The sequence below is a fragment of the Semicossyphus pulcher genome, unplaced genomic scaffold (genome assembly GCF_022749685.1).
Source record: "Semicossyphus pulcher isolate SPU_LCO1_2020_fin unplaced genomic scaffold, fSemPul1.0.p SCAF_1, whole genome shotgun sequence".
Classification (NCBI taxonomy): domain Eukaryota; kingdom Metazoa; phylum Chordata; class Actinopteri; order Labriformes; family Labridae; genus Semicossyphus; species Semicossyphus pulcher.
In genome coordinates, this window is record NW_027211603.1 from 17,489,617 (window position 1) to 17,504,784 (window position 15,168).

Here is a 15,168-nt window from a genome sequence, read left to right on the forward strand (position 1 = left end):
GCTGTGTCCTTTCTATCCCCCTGAGTTCAAAGTCTGTTCAGCTCCACAGTTGCAGTAAAATCTCAGTACAGCACTTTCTCTTTTTTTACATTTTCAGGTTCACTTTTTTCTCTTTAGTGTAACATTGAGCGGTTTTGTCAGTGTGCATCCTCTCTTCAAAATCTCACACACTAACAGAAACAGGTGTATCATGTATACCTCATCTTATCAGAAGCAAAGGGTTGCATGTACTTTACAAATAAAATCTCTGCACTCTTAAGGTTTTGTTCAGCTGAAAAGTCCACCTACTCTTTTTGTACTGTATTACACATAACTTTGGAGAGGTTGGAAAGCTTCTTTTTTTGTTTCACAAAATTATTGAAATCAACAGTTTCTCAAACATTATGTCTTGCCTAACTCTGATGAGTAAATCTTTACTGCTTGAAATTGAATAAAAATGTAATAAGTTTTTTTATTGACATTTTTGTAAAAGTAACTGAATGTTTGAAAACTGGTGAAACAAAACATTTTTTAAAACCCTTAATGTGTTTCTTACTACACTATATCAATTACTATGAAATTCGGACATCAATACAGTAGTCCTATAGGTTTCCCATGTTTGTATGAGGTTGTACAGTATATGAAAATGTGTACGTTTGTTGATACAGTGAGGACATCTGGTTACTTATACAGTAAAGTCTTTATTATCCAAACATACAATGGCCTCTTATCATACGTTGCAGAATGATATGTATCGTAGAGGAAAAGGCACATCATAAAGCTTTTCAAACACAGTTGTGGCAGTGCAGACGACAGCTGGATAATACTCGAGTGCCTGTGGCTCAGGAATGGCAGTCACCTTAATAAGGTCAATGTCTTTAAAGTGATTGAACAGTTTTATCATTAGCTGAAAAATGTTCTTCATATTTTATTATTATATAACCCTGTTGCCAATTTTAAAGAGATTCATGCCCACCACCAATGTCAGATAGTAGGCTGTTCACAAAGGCACCAAGCATGTTAATAAATATTTTGTACATACTGTTACAATACGAAAATAATATTCATTTAATTTGTACAGAGCCAATAAAAAATTATAGGAAAATACACACAATAACCTGAACCTTCATATAAGACTGAATGCTCGTAGCTCTGGGAGCAATATAAGTAGGCTACTTTCACTGTAAACAAACAAATATAATCCTTCAGTACATTATTTACAACATATTTTACAGATTATCAGATTATTTACAACCTAAAGTAAGCATTATCATTAATAGTGCTATGTGCAAACATAGGCTGAAAACCTACAAAAACTTCCAACATGATAGTCCAGAATCATATTCTCTACTATATGTTTAACATGTAAAAGTCAACTTTGACTGGTTAAAATCAAGATCTCGGTCACTTATTGTTATTTTGTTAAAGATCAAAAAGCAGCCAAAACAAGGCTGAGTGTTAAAGCAATTATTCAATATCTTAGGTTTTCTCTTTTTAGCCTTCTTTCATCAGGAGTTTGACAGGTTACACACCGCTCTCATGACTGTATAGTAAATACGTAGCTGCAGTTAGTTTAGCTTTAACCATAGCAACTCATAACTGTACATTAACTGTAGTTACGTGTATATCATACAGTCGTCACATACAACTTAGCTTTATAATAACTTTCTGCTACTTGCATCTATATAAAGCTTAGCTTGAATACTGGAAACAGGAAGTAATCGCTAACCTGTTCTGTTCCGACAGCAGGTAGCACCTTTTAAGTTCAGTTATTACTCAAGTATAAAATCCTTAATTTGCCAAAAGAAATGAAAAAAGGTCAATATTTGGGGAAAAACACTTTTTTGCTAGCTAGCGGAGAGTAAGATGAGTAGATTGATACCATTCTCACATCCGTCTGCTGACACTGAAGCTGCTCAAAGCAGTCGGTTAGCTTAGCTTAACATGAAGACTGGAAATGAGGGGAAACAGCTTTTTCTGCCTACCTGCATTTTTACAGCCCACTAATTACGATGTAATGTTGTGTTTGGTGGACGTCTTAAATCTTTAAAGCCTTTGTAGAAGGGTTTATGAGCCAGACTACTTGCCATCGAAGAATCCGTAGAGTAACTGTGCCTGGTCTCGTAACCTACTGTAAAACAGTGAATTGTGGTTTTTACACCTCCTTTTTTTTATTTGAATAATTTAGATATAAAAAAGTAATTAGCACATTTCTAAAGTTGCAAACTGGTAGATTCTGTTTCCCTTGGACAGTACCAGGCTAGCTGTTTCCAGTCTTTATGCTAAGCTAAGCTAAGCTAAGCTAACATTCTTTCAAATGTAGCTCCGTATTTCATCATAAATGAGAGGTTTAAAACATCATGTATTTCTGAAAATGTCTCATTAATACGTTATGATCACTCAATGTTTATCTTTGATGTAATTTCCATAAGCTTCATGAATGGTGTGTAAGCTTGAGGTGCCCTTGATCTTGGTCGAGGAGATGATTGGGTTAAGGTGGATTCCTCTGGACTTGTTCGGGTGTCTGTGTTTGTCTCTGCATCCACCTCGTCTCGGGACGGGACCGGACTCACAGGAGGCTCAGACTCAGACTGGCGGGTATAGGGGAAAGTCCCAACTGACGGGTTGGACTGCAGGAAGCGGCTGTATTGGACAGGAGTGTACCTCAGTAAACTGGACTCCAGCCTGCTGGGCGGAGGGTTATTAGGCCTGAACGTCCTGGGTACGATGGGTGATGTCAGGTAGACGGATGGATGTTCAATGGTAGATGAAGGGGATGGAGGTTGATTGGAGGATAAGGGAAGAATGGGGGGTAAAGGTTGCGTTAGGGGTGGACTTCGTGTAGTATAGGGAAATTGAGTTGGAGATGAAGGTTGTGGAGAAAATGGAGGATCAGTGGGTGATGAGGATGGTACTGGAGATCGAGGTTGAGTTGGTGATAAGGGTTGAGGTGGTGATGTGGGTTGAGGTGGAGGTGATGGAAGTTCAATTAGTGATGGAAGTGGGCGTTTCATGGTATGGAGATGAGGTGGTTCACTCTGAACAGGAGGTTCAACATCATGCCTTTGTGCGTCACGTCTGCAGATGCACATTTTGACATCAGAGTGAGAAATCACCTACAAATGAAGCACCAAATATCTGAAGCTGCTAAACATGTTTCCCCACTTTGCTTCTTACCTAGGGAGCAGATCGCAGCCTACTCCTATCTCACTGGTATCCAAAACATCTCTCGGCCTATTCTGTGTGGACATAAAATACTTCAGCTTGTCTTCTAATTCATTATTCTGGGAAAAGGAAAAGATGAAACAACACTGTCAGGTCAGATACATGCAAAGTGATTTGATAGATGCAATGACACAAAGAAACCACACAGGAATTCAGCGCACAGCAACCCAGGCAATCGTCTGTAGCCATGCAATAGATAACCACACCACACCACAATCAAAACACACAGTAAAAACACACAAGTCTTACCTCACACTCCACTATTGCAATTCTGTCCAGGAGCTCGGAGATGAACATGTCCTTCTGGGCCACTTGAGACCGCAGTGACGCAACCTTCACACATTCAAGAAGACAACATTTAATTCTAGTTACTTTTTATACAGCTTCACGCAGATCTGCCCTCTGCTCTGTTCATTTGATCCGATATTGTGAACTTACTGCATCAGTATTATTTGCAGTATGACTAACATAGTTATTTTTCTTAGAAAGCATTTGAGTGTTCTGCTGGATATGATGGATAGTGGACAAAAGGAACTACTTTTCTCGGAGGGATATAAGACTTATGAACTCCAAAGAGGCCAGTTAAGACTCTAATAATGCACTTTAATCACTAATCCCTTCATCTCTAGATTATGTGTTTTGTGCTATGACAACGCCCCACCCTTTATTAGCTCTATGTCACATGACGTTTTATATCCCTTGTGTACACGGCACTCATCCATACTGGATGATGAACAAACTTCTGCTCCTACAGCTGACGTATGCATCTCATCCACGCCCAGTATCAAAACACATGCAGAGCAGAAGACCTGAATGTGTGTGACTCGACAGTTTTCACACACATCATCATCATAATAATAATTATTAACTGTGCTCACCTCCTCGATCATTCCTTTGACTTTCCTCTGCTGGCAGAACACCATGTCGTTCAAGTGTTTGATCCTCTCACGGAGATCCACAGATTCAGACTGCAGCTCTTTGGACCTAAACAGAACCAGTATGTGGTTAAAGCCGCACATAAATCCATCGTCATGCATTCGACAGGAATGTGCAGCCAGGTCAAATACTTGTCAGATCACGGATAATAAACTTTAGAAGATCACAGTGATCGATTTACAACCTTTTACTGGAATAGTGGCTTTAACGCTACTCTGACGTCAATTGTTCTGTTCTATGTGGACATGCTTTTTGTACCTTTTGGCGACAGTTGCATCAGTCTGGTCTGTCAGCTCCAACAAGCGGAGTTGCTGTTCAGTGTCCTGCAGCTTCTGGTGGAGTTGACTCTTTTCCTGTAATCATCATTGTTAATGTTATTATCTGCAAGAGGTGAAAGAAGGTTGATTCATTTTTTTGTTAAATTGCTACCTTACCTTTACCATACAGTCGAGCAGACGCTCCAATTCAACGATCCTCTGGTCCCTCTCAGAGATCTTGGCCGCTGCAATCCTGATGTTGCTCTCTGCTTCCTCCAGTCGCCTGATGTACTCGTCCAGTTGTGCCTGAGTGAACGGAACACGTTTAGATGTTGGACTGCTCCAGTTCTTTAGATGTTGGTGTATTATTTATCTGCTTTTTAACAGTCAGTCTGATTAACTAATTCAAACCGCATCATATTCTTTGTAAAATGTGTCAAAACCAAAAACATGTACGACATCCTAAGCTGTCATCACACATCAGACCTGTTCTTCTGACATGGCGGTTTCTGTTTTGACTGATGTAGTCTACAGTGGTGACAGTTCATGAGTAAGGAGTAAAGAATGCAGACCTGTAGGTTTTCAATTTCCTCCCTGTGTTTCCGTTGTTCCTCCTGCAGCTTTTCCTCATACTCGCGCTGTAGCTTTGCTGAGAGCTCCTGCAGGGCCTGAGTGCTGGCCTCCCGCGAAGACTCCACCTGCACAATTCACAGCACAGCAGAGATGACACCTTTACTCGGCTGATTATCCCATACTGACATCAGAATAGAAGATACAGATGCTGCTGATGTGTTTCTGTGCTGCAGTGAGATGGTCTGTTAGCAAACGGCTGGATCAAAGCAAACTGTGACTATTCCTCACGTGTTTATTCCACAGGCTGGAACATTAAATGACTGTTATGGGACTATTTTGTTGAAATGGTCTGTTTTTACCTGTGATTTAACCGGCTTCAGAAAAAGGATGAACTGCAACAGGCCATTTAAGGCCTTCTTAGTCAATGTGCCAGAGCAGATTTATCTCTCACAATGTTTTGAAAATTGTTGATGCTTGAGGGTGTGTGTGAGTGAGAGTGCGCACAGAGAAATGCTTTTGAAGGATTACCTGCAGTCTCAAAGTCTCGTTCTCAGCCTGGGCAGCAGCCAGCTCCCTCTCCTTGTCTCTGAGTTTTTCTTGTGCTTTCTCATAGGTGCTCCTCAGACTCTTCACCTCGTCTCTCTTGTCCACTCTGTTCTGACAGTTCTCCAGGAGCGATTTCTGCAAAGGAGACTTCTTTTACTTATCAAGCCAGCCTTTTCTGTCATGGCACGCAGCTGTCATGGTGCAGGTCTTCTAGGGGTCAGTGACATTGATTTGTTACCTGCAGGCCGATGTTGGCGGATATGAGCGAGCTGTTCATCTGATCAAAGCTCTCCATGGCTTGTGTCCGGATCTTCACCTCTGACTCCAGACTCCTCCGATGGGAGTTGGCAGCCTGAAGACACACATGAAGACACATTGCGTGTTTAGATTTATTCAGAGAGTTTGATGACAGAGATCAGACTGGTCATGTGATACATAGTTCATTACCCTGATTTCCTGTGAAAGCTTCTGCATCGATTGCTGCATTCCTCCAAACTGGCCGTACATCCGCTCCCTCACCTTCTCTAAAGAATCTCTCACCTGTAAAAAATAACACAGAGATATTATCGTCACACACAGCTGCATAGATGTTTAAACAATAATGTGTTGACCTGCAGGCCCAGTTGCGTGTTAGTTTCAACTCACCTCCCGGATGTACTTCATCTCATCCTGAAGGTGATTGACCGTCCACTCTCGTGCCATCACCTCCTGCTGTCTGTCTGAGCCCGTCCTCTGCACGATGCCGTACACTTTGGGTCCATGATGCTGCAGCGAGGTCTCTGGCACCCCATTGGTCATGTCCCCGAGCTGCTGAGGGAGACAGGATCCTCCAGGGTCAGGTTTCTGTAGCCAACCTGCACTCTCCCTGACTTATACTGTTGTTGTGTTTGTGTGTCTGTGTGTTTGCTTCAACATGCACCCTTGTGGGTGTTTCACATGTTTTTGTGTGTGGATGCAAATGCCTGCATATGTACACTTGATCAGGCATTTCCAGCACTGCTGCTGCTGCTGAGCACTGGAAACAAGAGGCTGGGAACAAACAGCTAAAAAAAAAAGGTGCAGGGTGTATTGAAGGTGTCATGTTTCTGCAACCCAGTACATGAGCTGCTGCTGTTTCTGCCTATTGTATCTGCAGCAGACGGGCACCCAGTGAAAAGATATGCATGCAGCAGAGGAGAAGGGCAGCACTTTAAACAATAAAACGACTAAATAACAAATGACAGTTACAGTCATGGGTGCAGATAAATTACAGAACTGAAGCTTAGAGATTCAGTTGCTATAAATATTTAAGTGCTGCAGTGCAAGAGGAAAATGTTTGTTTGGACATTACAAACAAATTCGTTTTAGGGCTGCAGTTACTGCTCGTATACATTATTCATTATTTGGATACATCGATTTAGGAAGGTAGATACTTCTGAGAGAAGGAATTTGTTGCTGTCATCTAAAGGCATCTGTTTATGTTGAATATCTATGGATACATTATTAACGACAGCCTGAAGGTGCTTGCACAGTAACGTTGTTTTAACAGAAGGATGTCAGCGACACACCTGCTGAAGAAGTATATGCGTCGCAGCAGCGTTATGCCTATTACTCATGTGGTGGATGTGTCTGTTACCTGCTGAGGTGACTCCCGGCCAGCAGGCCTCTCTCTCTGGATCATCCCATTCTTCTTCTTCCAGGCCCCACTGACGTCCCTCTCTCTCCCAGCCTAGGGGAGGGAAGAAAAAAACAATAAATATTCAAGATTGCAGTTGCAGAATATTAACGTCATTCCACTTTGTTGTTGACTCCAGAGAGTTCAAACATGTTCAAAATAAGTGTTATCATTTTGAGTCAACATTCCACAACATGGAAACCTTCCTTCTAATTAGTAAAGACACTTTAATGCAATGATACTCTCGAGTCCTTTTACAGATAGCTAGATAGATAGATAGATAGATAGATAGTAATACTGAGAGAAACAGGCGTCAGTCTCAGCATCTCACAGAGATAAGAGCGAGGAGGACCGAGAACAAAGACGTCTCTGTCGTCGGGTGGACGGAGCCCAGCCTCACATTTCTCCTCCACTTCATCTACAGAGGACGTGCTGTTGAGAAACAGTAAAGGCCCGCTGCTGATAGGCGGATGTGAATTCCAGCAGATGGGAGGGAAGAACAGCCATCTTTATGTTTAAGCAACACTGCAGCCTCCTCCTCTGATAGTGCAGAATAACAATGCAGTATGTGCTGCTTTGAATTTTACAATGCTGATGTTTGAGTGCACTGGTTAACAATGTTTACCTGCTTCTTGTAGCTGAACCTGTAATTTTGGAGGAGTCGGACCTCCTCACACACATCACCAGCTGCCTACATTATGCAAACTTGTAAAACTACTTAAAGCCGCCTCTTTGACATGACTTTATGTCAGAGCATTGTCAAACATTTCACCATGCAGCCCACTTGTTGCACAAGAGCTAACATGACGGTTTGTGAAGGACTTGACTGATTGGATTAGCTCTTCATTAGAGACACAAACATGAAAGTTGTCCCTGAAATCACAGCACAAAGACCCTCTCATGTCGCTCGTTGGGCTGAATCCTGTTCACTTTGAAGAGGCTTTCAGCCATTGTGCAGATGAAATCCAATGACAGAGGTGTAGAGAGGTCAATATGTGTGTCTAGGTCCTTTGTGTGTTATCATCTAGGCCAGAGTGACTGGTTGGATTGTGTCCATGATGTGTCAGGTTGCAGGATACACCCTTTCTAATTTCATGGCGAGTAACCACTATAACCAGCGTTCCTTCTGAAACCAAATATCTCTGACAGAGGATGTTTCTGTCATTTCCTTCCTTCTTGATTGACCTCATGTCTGCCCCTATCCCCTCTTTTTGCTTTCACAACACAATCAGCAGCTGGCCTCCATTTGACCTTCCCTATAGATTACATCTTAGGTCAAAACAAAGGGTAAAAAAGGACACCTAAATAAATGTAACAAAAAAATTGGACTGTTAAATTAAGCCTGTGCAAAGCTTTGTCACTGTTGAACACTTTGCTGGTATTTGAGCTACATGTTGTTGCAGCAACAACAAAGCTGCGTTTCCCAGCAATTAAAGCAGCACAGAGCTCTGAATACATAATGAACAGGTGAGGAGGACATAGGGAGGTGATTTCTTTCTTCTTCTCTTCTTAATCCTTAATATTCCCCTTCATGTTCCTTTGAAGTGGACTCAAAGTTGTGTTTTAGTCACTATGTTTATAGTTTCATTTACAAATGATCCAGTAAGCTTAGATTGAGTCAATTTTCAAGGCATAGCGACATATTTTATGTCTTTGGAAACCTTTTGATCTGATAGCTAATAGCTAAGCATCTCTTTGAAAAAGTTTCAGTAATTTAGAAGAGTTAGAAGAGAAGACTGTACCATTTCATGTTTGGTCAATAAATATGAAGCTACCACCAACATCAAGTTAGCTAATAATATCATTAAGACTGGAAGCAGGGAAACAGCTAGCTTGGCTTCATCACAGGGTAGCAAATCTACCTATTAGAATCTAAAGCTAACTAATGACACAAAGCTACCTAGCATAAAACAGAGTCATTTTAAAACGTTTTTGTACAGATTAAACAAACAAGATATAACATATTAATTAATAAGGACGATTTTGTTGCATTTTGACAGACAGTTTGCTTTTATCTCCTATCATTGCGCGTAGCTAAGCTAACTGTCAGCTAGCTCTTGCTACAGATATATCATACATACCTAGGAGTGATATTGCGCACTCTCTCTCGCACAGAAAGTAGGTTAGCCATTTCCTAAATGTTATTATTATCCTCCGACTATTTCTTATTTCCACTTTTCTGTTTTTTAAATTGTAATATCACTTTTGTTTGTCTGTATAAACTGCCACTTCATGGGGCTGTGCAGCGTTTGCATCATCACTGAACACACACACCAAAGTAAACGTCATTAGCGAGCACATGTGTGTTCTTCGTCACTTTGTGTTCACTCTTGACCCGACTGTCCTCTGTCATCAGTTCCAATAGTCCCGGTCACACCCTCCCGAAGAGACACACATTCACACCGTGAATGTGTGTCTCTTCACAGATTACAGCAGCGCCGCGCCGTGCTATCAGCGCAGTGAGTGGAGGTGTGGTAGCTGGACGTACACTATACTGCTTGGCCAAGGTTCATACAAAACATACCACCGTGTCTCTGTAACCATTCTGAACTTCTTATTCAGTGGAAAGGACCAAAAACGTCCTCAGTGCCAACAATAAGTTACACTCAGCTCTTCTCTCACTCTCACTATCAAACTGTGGACCAAAGATCCCGTACACAAACAAAGAGCCACCTACAGCAAACAGCCACACAGCCTGCAGCATTTACTGTACCCGCACTCACACAACAGACATGGATACACACACAGTGTAATTCTGTACTTCAATAAGCAAATCCAATCTTTATTAGCTTTGTTTCTCAGTTTCAGCTCTCAGGTATCTGAGGTATCAGTTATATTGTCTGTTCAGCTGTGGTATTTTAAATATTTTCTATTGTATGGAAAAGATTTATTATACAAAGTCAGAGCTGAGCTTTGAAGTAAATGTGAACCAGCTGTGCATGCATTATCACACACACCCTCCTGTCATGATTGTGCAACCGGTCCAGATGATAAAAAGACATTAATCTCAGTGGCTCCACCATCTTTCAAAAGTATAATTGTAATAAGATGAATGAATGTAGAGTATTAAGATATTATCATTTACTATCACTATTATTTTTGAGAGTGCCTTGGTGTTTGGTTGTTTAATTTAACTCTATTCATTACCTCTATCTAAAGAGGCTGTCAACTAAGACTTATAGGCCGCATGTGGCACAGTTAATTGTGTGAATTTCAATGAGGGAGATATAGGACTTACTGTGTCTGAGTTTGCAGTTTTTCCCTCCTTATTTCCATTATCGCCGGCGTGTAGAGTTAACCTGAGGCGCCTGATCCTCCTCTGAGAAAGACAAACAGACAAAAGGCAAATAAATGAGGTTCTGCACGCAAATGATTTTCTGCATTATGTCATCAGGAGCGAAGACAGAAGAGCTGGCATGAAAACATAGAAGCATAGGAAGAAAGGTCGACACATATCAGAGACCTCAACTGTCCACCACCAACATGGGTTTATTTATGGACAACAGAAAGACAAACAAAGTTTATGTAAATGTTGGGAAACCGCGCTACATGAAGGCATCTGTTTGAATATTTACTACACAGTGAATGCTTTGTCTGGCTGTGTATAAACCAAAAACAAAAATAGTACTATTTGTTATTTTGAAAGATATTATTTCAAGACCTTATTCCACAAAAAATAATGCCTTCATCTAAGCCAGTTTACTACATCATAGTGTGTTGTTTCTTCTACAGAAAACAATGGGAATACGTTTAAGGCCTGTTTAGTACAAAGGCCTTTTTATCAGAGAGCTGTTCAAATAAACATGACAGCCCTGCCTGCTGTACAATCAGCTCCCATTACATGATCTTGTGAGTGAACACATCCTATCACAAACATGAACTTTCACATGATCAGAGCGCAGAAAATGCTGGGGCTGAGAAACATTTCGCTCTCTGCATACAGAAAAGAAACAATTGGTTACAGAGGCACAAGCAACAGAAGAGGGAGGAAGAAACACAGGAGTGTTTGCAAAACAAAGAAGAGAAGACAGAGAGAGAGGAAAGGGGGAGTTTGAGTGTCCGGCGTCTCTGGGACTTCTTACCTCACTTGAAGACTCTGGAGAGTCCTCTGTGGTAGTGGTGGTGGTGGAAACAGTTCGTCCTGAGCCGTAGCGAAGCATGTCTCCTCTTCTGTCCACTCCTCGCTCGTCGTCCTCTCCCTCTCTGGACCTCCTCCCACCCTTCCTCTCACTCTCCTTCCTGAGTTCTGCTCAAACTCTCAGAGCGACCATCTGCCCCCGGCTCCAGCCCGGGAAGAGGGGGGAAATTCCACTCTGTCAAGTCTGCTGCTGCTGGTTTTAGTGGTGTTAGTGGTGGTGTTGGGAGTCCACGGGGCCTCTTCCTCAGTCAGGTACAATCTCACACTCAGCAACACAAACACAAATATGTCATTGTCCTATTCCTCTTTAATCCACCTGACAGACAGGCTTGTCACTCACTCAGCAGCCTCCCCGTCTCTCTCTCTCTCTTTCACTGTGTGTATCTCTGAGTTCCCATCAGACCTGTCGGGCCACATTTCAGCTGCCTGCCTGGTGTGTGCCTCCTGCTCTGAGAGGCGCATTTTCACAGGGCGGGTCCTCCTTTCTGGGCTGGGACAGGTGGAGCTGCTTATCAACAGGAGGGGCTGATGGGAGGAGCTGCTACACTGTTCACTTCACAGTTAACAGGTTGGACATTAGCTTCCTGTTTATTAGTCTTAATAAAGTGAATTTCACTGTTTTTAAAAGCAATAACTTTGTATTGTTGTTGTTTATCTAACAGCTATAGTTATTAGTCAGTTTTTAAAATTAAAATTTTACCCACCAACATGTGATCAGTGTATAATAAAAAAAGTTTATAATTACAAATTGCACAACACTGCATGAAATTGTTCAGTACAAGCGCCAACTTATAGTACTACTTAAATATTAGTGCATCAATTATTATGATCCAATTATGGAATTATATACAACTGAAGCCAACGTTAAAACCATGTGACCCTTTAAGCCAATCACCTGCCAGCTCCTGTAGGCCTATTTAAATGGCGAGACTTATGTTTTCCTCCCTGCTCTGATCAAAACAGCTGGATGGAAACATTAGCATGTTTGCTGACATGGTTAGAAGTGGTGAAATTGAGAACTTAGTCCTTAAAGTGTGTGTGTGTGTGTTACTTGTTTACACTTGGATATTCAGCTTTGGAATAAAAGTACCACAAGAAAACACTGGAGACATGCATCGTCTCAAAGATCTAAATAAATCCCCTACTGTTGAGATTGTTTTACACAATGACTACTTTTACTTCTGATGCTTTAAGTACATTTTATAGCTACTAATAATGGAATATTTTTTAGTGTCATATTGTTACTTTTACTTATGTAATGATCCAAAAACTCTGTCCTGCTGTCGTGACGTCTGATTAAATGGAGTCAGAAACTGGTTAATACTGAAGGTGCATGAGGTGTCCTGTAGTACAGGCGTTGCTTTAGCTGATAAATTATTGATACAGTTGATAGAGGATAGCAATGAAAGGGAAGACAACAGGAACACATTATTTCTTAATGTCATTGTTACGGTCTGACCGCAACCACATTTGATTCTAAGCCATTAATTTGTTTTTATACTCCCTTTACACTCAGTCATCCTGTCAAATGTCTTGAAGAGACAGACAGTCCTCTTGACAGCAGGGTCACATTCCTGTTATGAGTGGCCTGCAGTCACTCCCTTTTAATAGAAACTAGAGACACTACAGAGTCACAGAGGAGAATCAAGTTTAAAGGCTGAAGCTGTCGAGCAGGAGAGAGCCTGTTCAACAAAGATCTGCTGTTAGCTGATGTCAAAATACGTCAGTGAGCAGAACATATGAAAGGAAAAACTCTCTGTATTATCTAACAGGTATTTCTACAGAACTGAGAAGTTAATTATTGACAGGAAATCAAACAAACTGTTTTTTCTTACTCCTGCAATCAGTGAGGCGGTCGCCCGGCCAGGCCTCCGTCCAAAACGTGGTGTGGAAATCCTCCCTCACAAACAGATCGGAGTCGCTTCCTGTTGTGATTGTAACCAAGCTGTTGTGTGATCTGATACTGATCCAGTGTTGGATTCGTCCCAAACAGCCAGTGTTACAGAAATGACTTTATTTAGAGTACATGATACTGAAAAGGATTATGTTATAAAAGATGATGCATTGTTATATATTAGAGCGTCTGTTATGTTTCCAGTTTCATAAATGAGATGCTTCTCTGCTTCTCTTTGTCTTAAAGGACAGTTAAGCCGTGTATTGTATTGTATTGGTTGTTGCAGCATGCAGGTTGCAGTACAGGTGTTTGATCTACTTCCTCCTTGGTAGTATTTTGCTGTTGAAACCAACAACAATAGATGTTGTCTGTTCAGTAACCCTGCGGCTGAAGAATTCAGGTCGTCTTGTGTTGCGGTGCCTGCCCTGACAGAAAAGAAGCATCCCAGCTGATGACAGACGAATGTGCTGCCTGTGATGAAATGACTCAGCTCACAATGCTGCTCTGTTTGCTCTGTGGCAACCTGACAGTGTACAAAATGTGTACTCTTTAAAGGAAAGATGCAAATTATTTCAACTCTGTTTTTTTGAAGGTGTCCAAAAGTACATTGAAATAGTTGTTAGTCCCTGTTTCTATGGTGCATACTTCCTGCACCAGAGTCCCTCTCAAAGGAATGTTTCATGTGAGTGATGAAGGACAAACTCCACGCATGACACACAACGTTCTGTCTGTTTCATACAAAATTACCCAAACTGTTTCTTTGCTGAGCAGTGGTGCAGGAATTGTGACTGAAAGAGGGAATTTAGGACTAAATCACATTAAATAAGGCAGATCTGTACGTGTTATGTGTAACTGTTGAGGCCCTCTTGTCTTTCACTTAACTTGGAATTATTTCTTTGCACAAAATGAAGAATGCAGATTTTTAGTAGTACAGAGAAGTTTCAATGATTTTGAGTTGTTCTAATAGAAAGCGCCAATAAAAGACAATGAAAGCAGCTCTATGGATCTTATCTTATTCCCTTGCTCTGTTATCTCTTTTATAGTTCCAGAACTGATAAAGTGATAACGCTGACCTGAGCATTGTGATGATAAAAATATAATCTATTTAATCAGACAACCTGTTATTGATCAAGTTGCTTAGCTGGAAGAAAAAACTGAAATGTATGAAGACAATCCAAGTGAAGGCGTCTTTCAATTGATTGATTTAGTCTCAAAAAACTATGTTTATCATATAAAAGTAGAGACACATGACCAACTGTGACTCCAAACAAACAAACCCTGAGAGCAGGTTCGTCCTGCTGCACGGAGGTATTCACCGCCTGAGGCGTCAAACGCACGTCTAACTCTGAGTTACTGTACAGAACCTGAGTAATGCTGCCAGTATCGATTAAACACAATAAAACTTTATGGGTGTTGACCTACATATACGTTTTAAGAATGTGACCTCTAAATTATGACAACAGCGCAAAAAGGTTGCTCAACATACATCACCTACTTTTTATATAAGCGTTATATATACGAGCTTGTAACATGCTTTCTACCATCAGTAGGGAAGTTTGGGGGAGTAACATGGGCTGTTTGAGTGGGAGGGCTCCCCCTTTTTGTCTCTCTGGGGTCTACGGAGGTCTGACAGTGATAAAAACCAGCCAGCACTCCCAGTTACAAACCATTTTACTGTTCCCCCCTTCATTATTAAAGCTAATACCTTTAGGGAAGTAACAAAACACATAAATGATACAGACTTTTAAGTTATAATCACCACATTGATGCACCAATTACTGACACTAAACCAAACTCCATATATCCACTAGTCTACTGGAAAAAATATGTTCATATCTCCATTTAATTAATAGCATTTGTTTCTGATATTTCTCCAATTTTCCTTCTAGTCTTGGAGCCTGAAACTGACTCTATATTACCTGGTATCACACTCACAGCTAGGGGGCAGCATAGCACTGCAACATCT

At 41.1% G+C, this 15,168-nt stretch overlaps 1 protein-coding gene across 4 annotated transcripts; it reads right to left on the reverse strand.

The window, feature by feature from the left end:
- Positions 1-687: 687 nt before the first annotated feature.
- On the reverse strand, positions 688-11,753 carry myzap (myocardial zonula adherens protein). Of its 4 annotated transcripts, none has more exons than XM_069663013.1 (14): positions 11,253-11,753; positions 10,409-10,489; positions 7,132-7,224; positions 6,162-6,323; positions 5,964-6,056; positions 5,755-5,868; positions 5,499-5,663; positions 4,970-5,095; positions 4,575-4,703; positions 4,399-4,493; positions 4,083-4,188; positions 3,454-3,537; positions 3,157-3,263; positions 688-3,057 (listed from the first exon to the last, which is right to left on the reverse strand). In XM_069663013.1, exons 1-14 carry the CDS (start codon positions 11,328-11,330, stop codon positions 2,376-2,378), a joined length of 2,115 nt encoding a protein of 704 aa, XP_069519114.1. In that variant the 5' UTR covers positions 11,331-11,753; the 3' UTR covers positions 688-2,375. The 4 variants fall into 4 exon arrangements, with proteins under 4 accessions (XP_069519114.1, XP_069519132.1, XP_069519105.1 ...); XM_069663031.1 differs by having other exon boundaries at positions 3,157-3,218; positions 6,162-6,326; XM_069663004.1 differs by having other exon boundaries at positions 6,162-6,326.
- Between the last annotated feature and the right edge of the window lie 3,415 nt (positions 11,754-15,168).

Excerpts from the sequence above, each read along its gene's own strand:
- myzap (XM_069663004.1), bottom strand. The coding sequence starts at position 11,330 with ATGCTTCGCTACGGCTCAGGACGAACTGTTTCCACCACCACCACTACC. Across the intron at positions 5,096-5,498 it reads ACGAGACTTTGAGACTGCAG|GTGGAGTCTTCGCGGGAGGC; the intron begins GTAATCCTTCAA and ends TGAATTGTGCAG. Across the intron at positions 4,189-4,398 it reads GATGCAACTGTCGCCAAAAG|GTCCAAAGAGCTGCAGTCTG; the intron begins GTACAAAAAGCA and ends GGTTCTGTTTAG.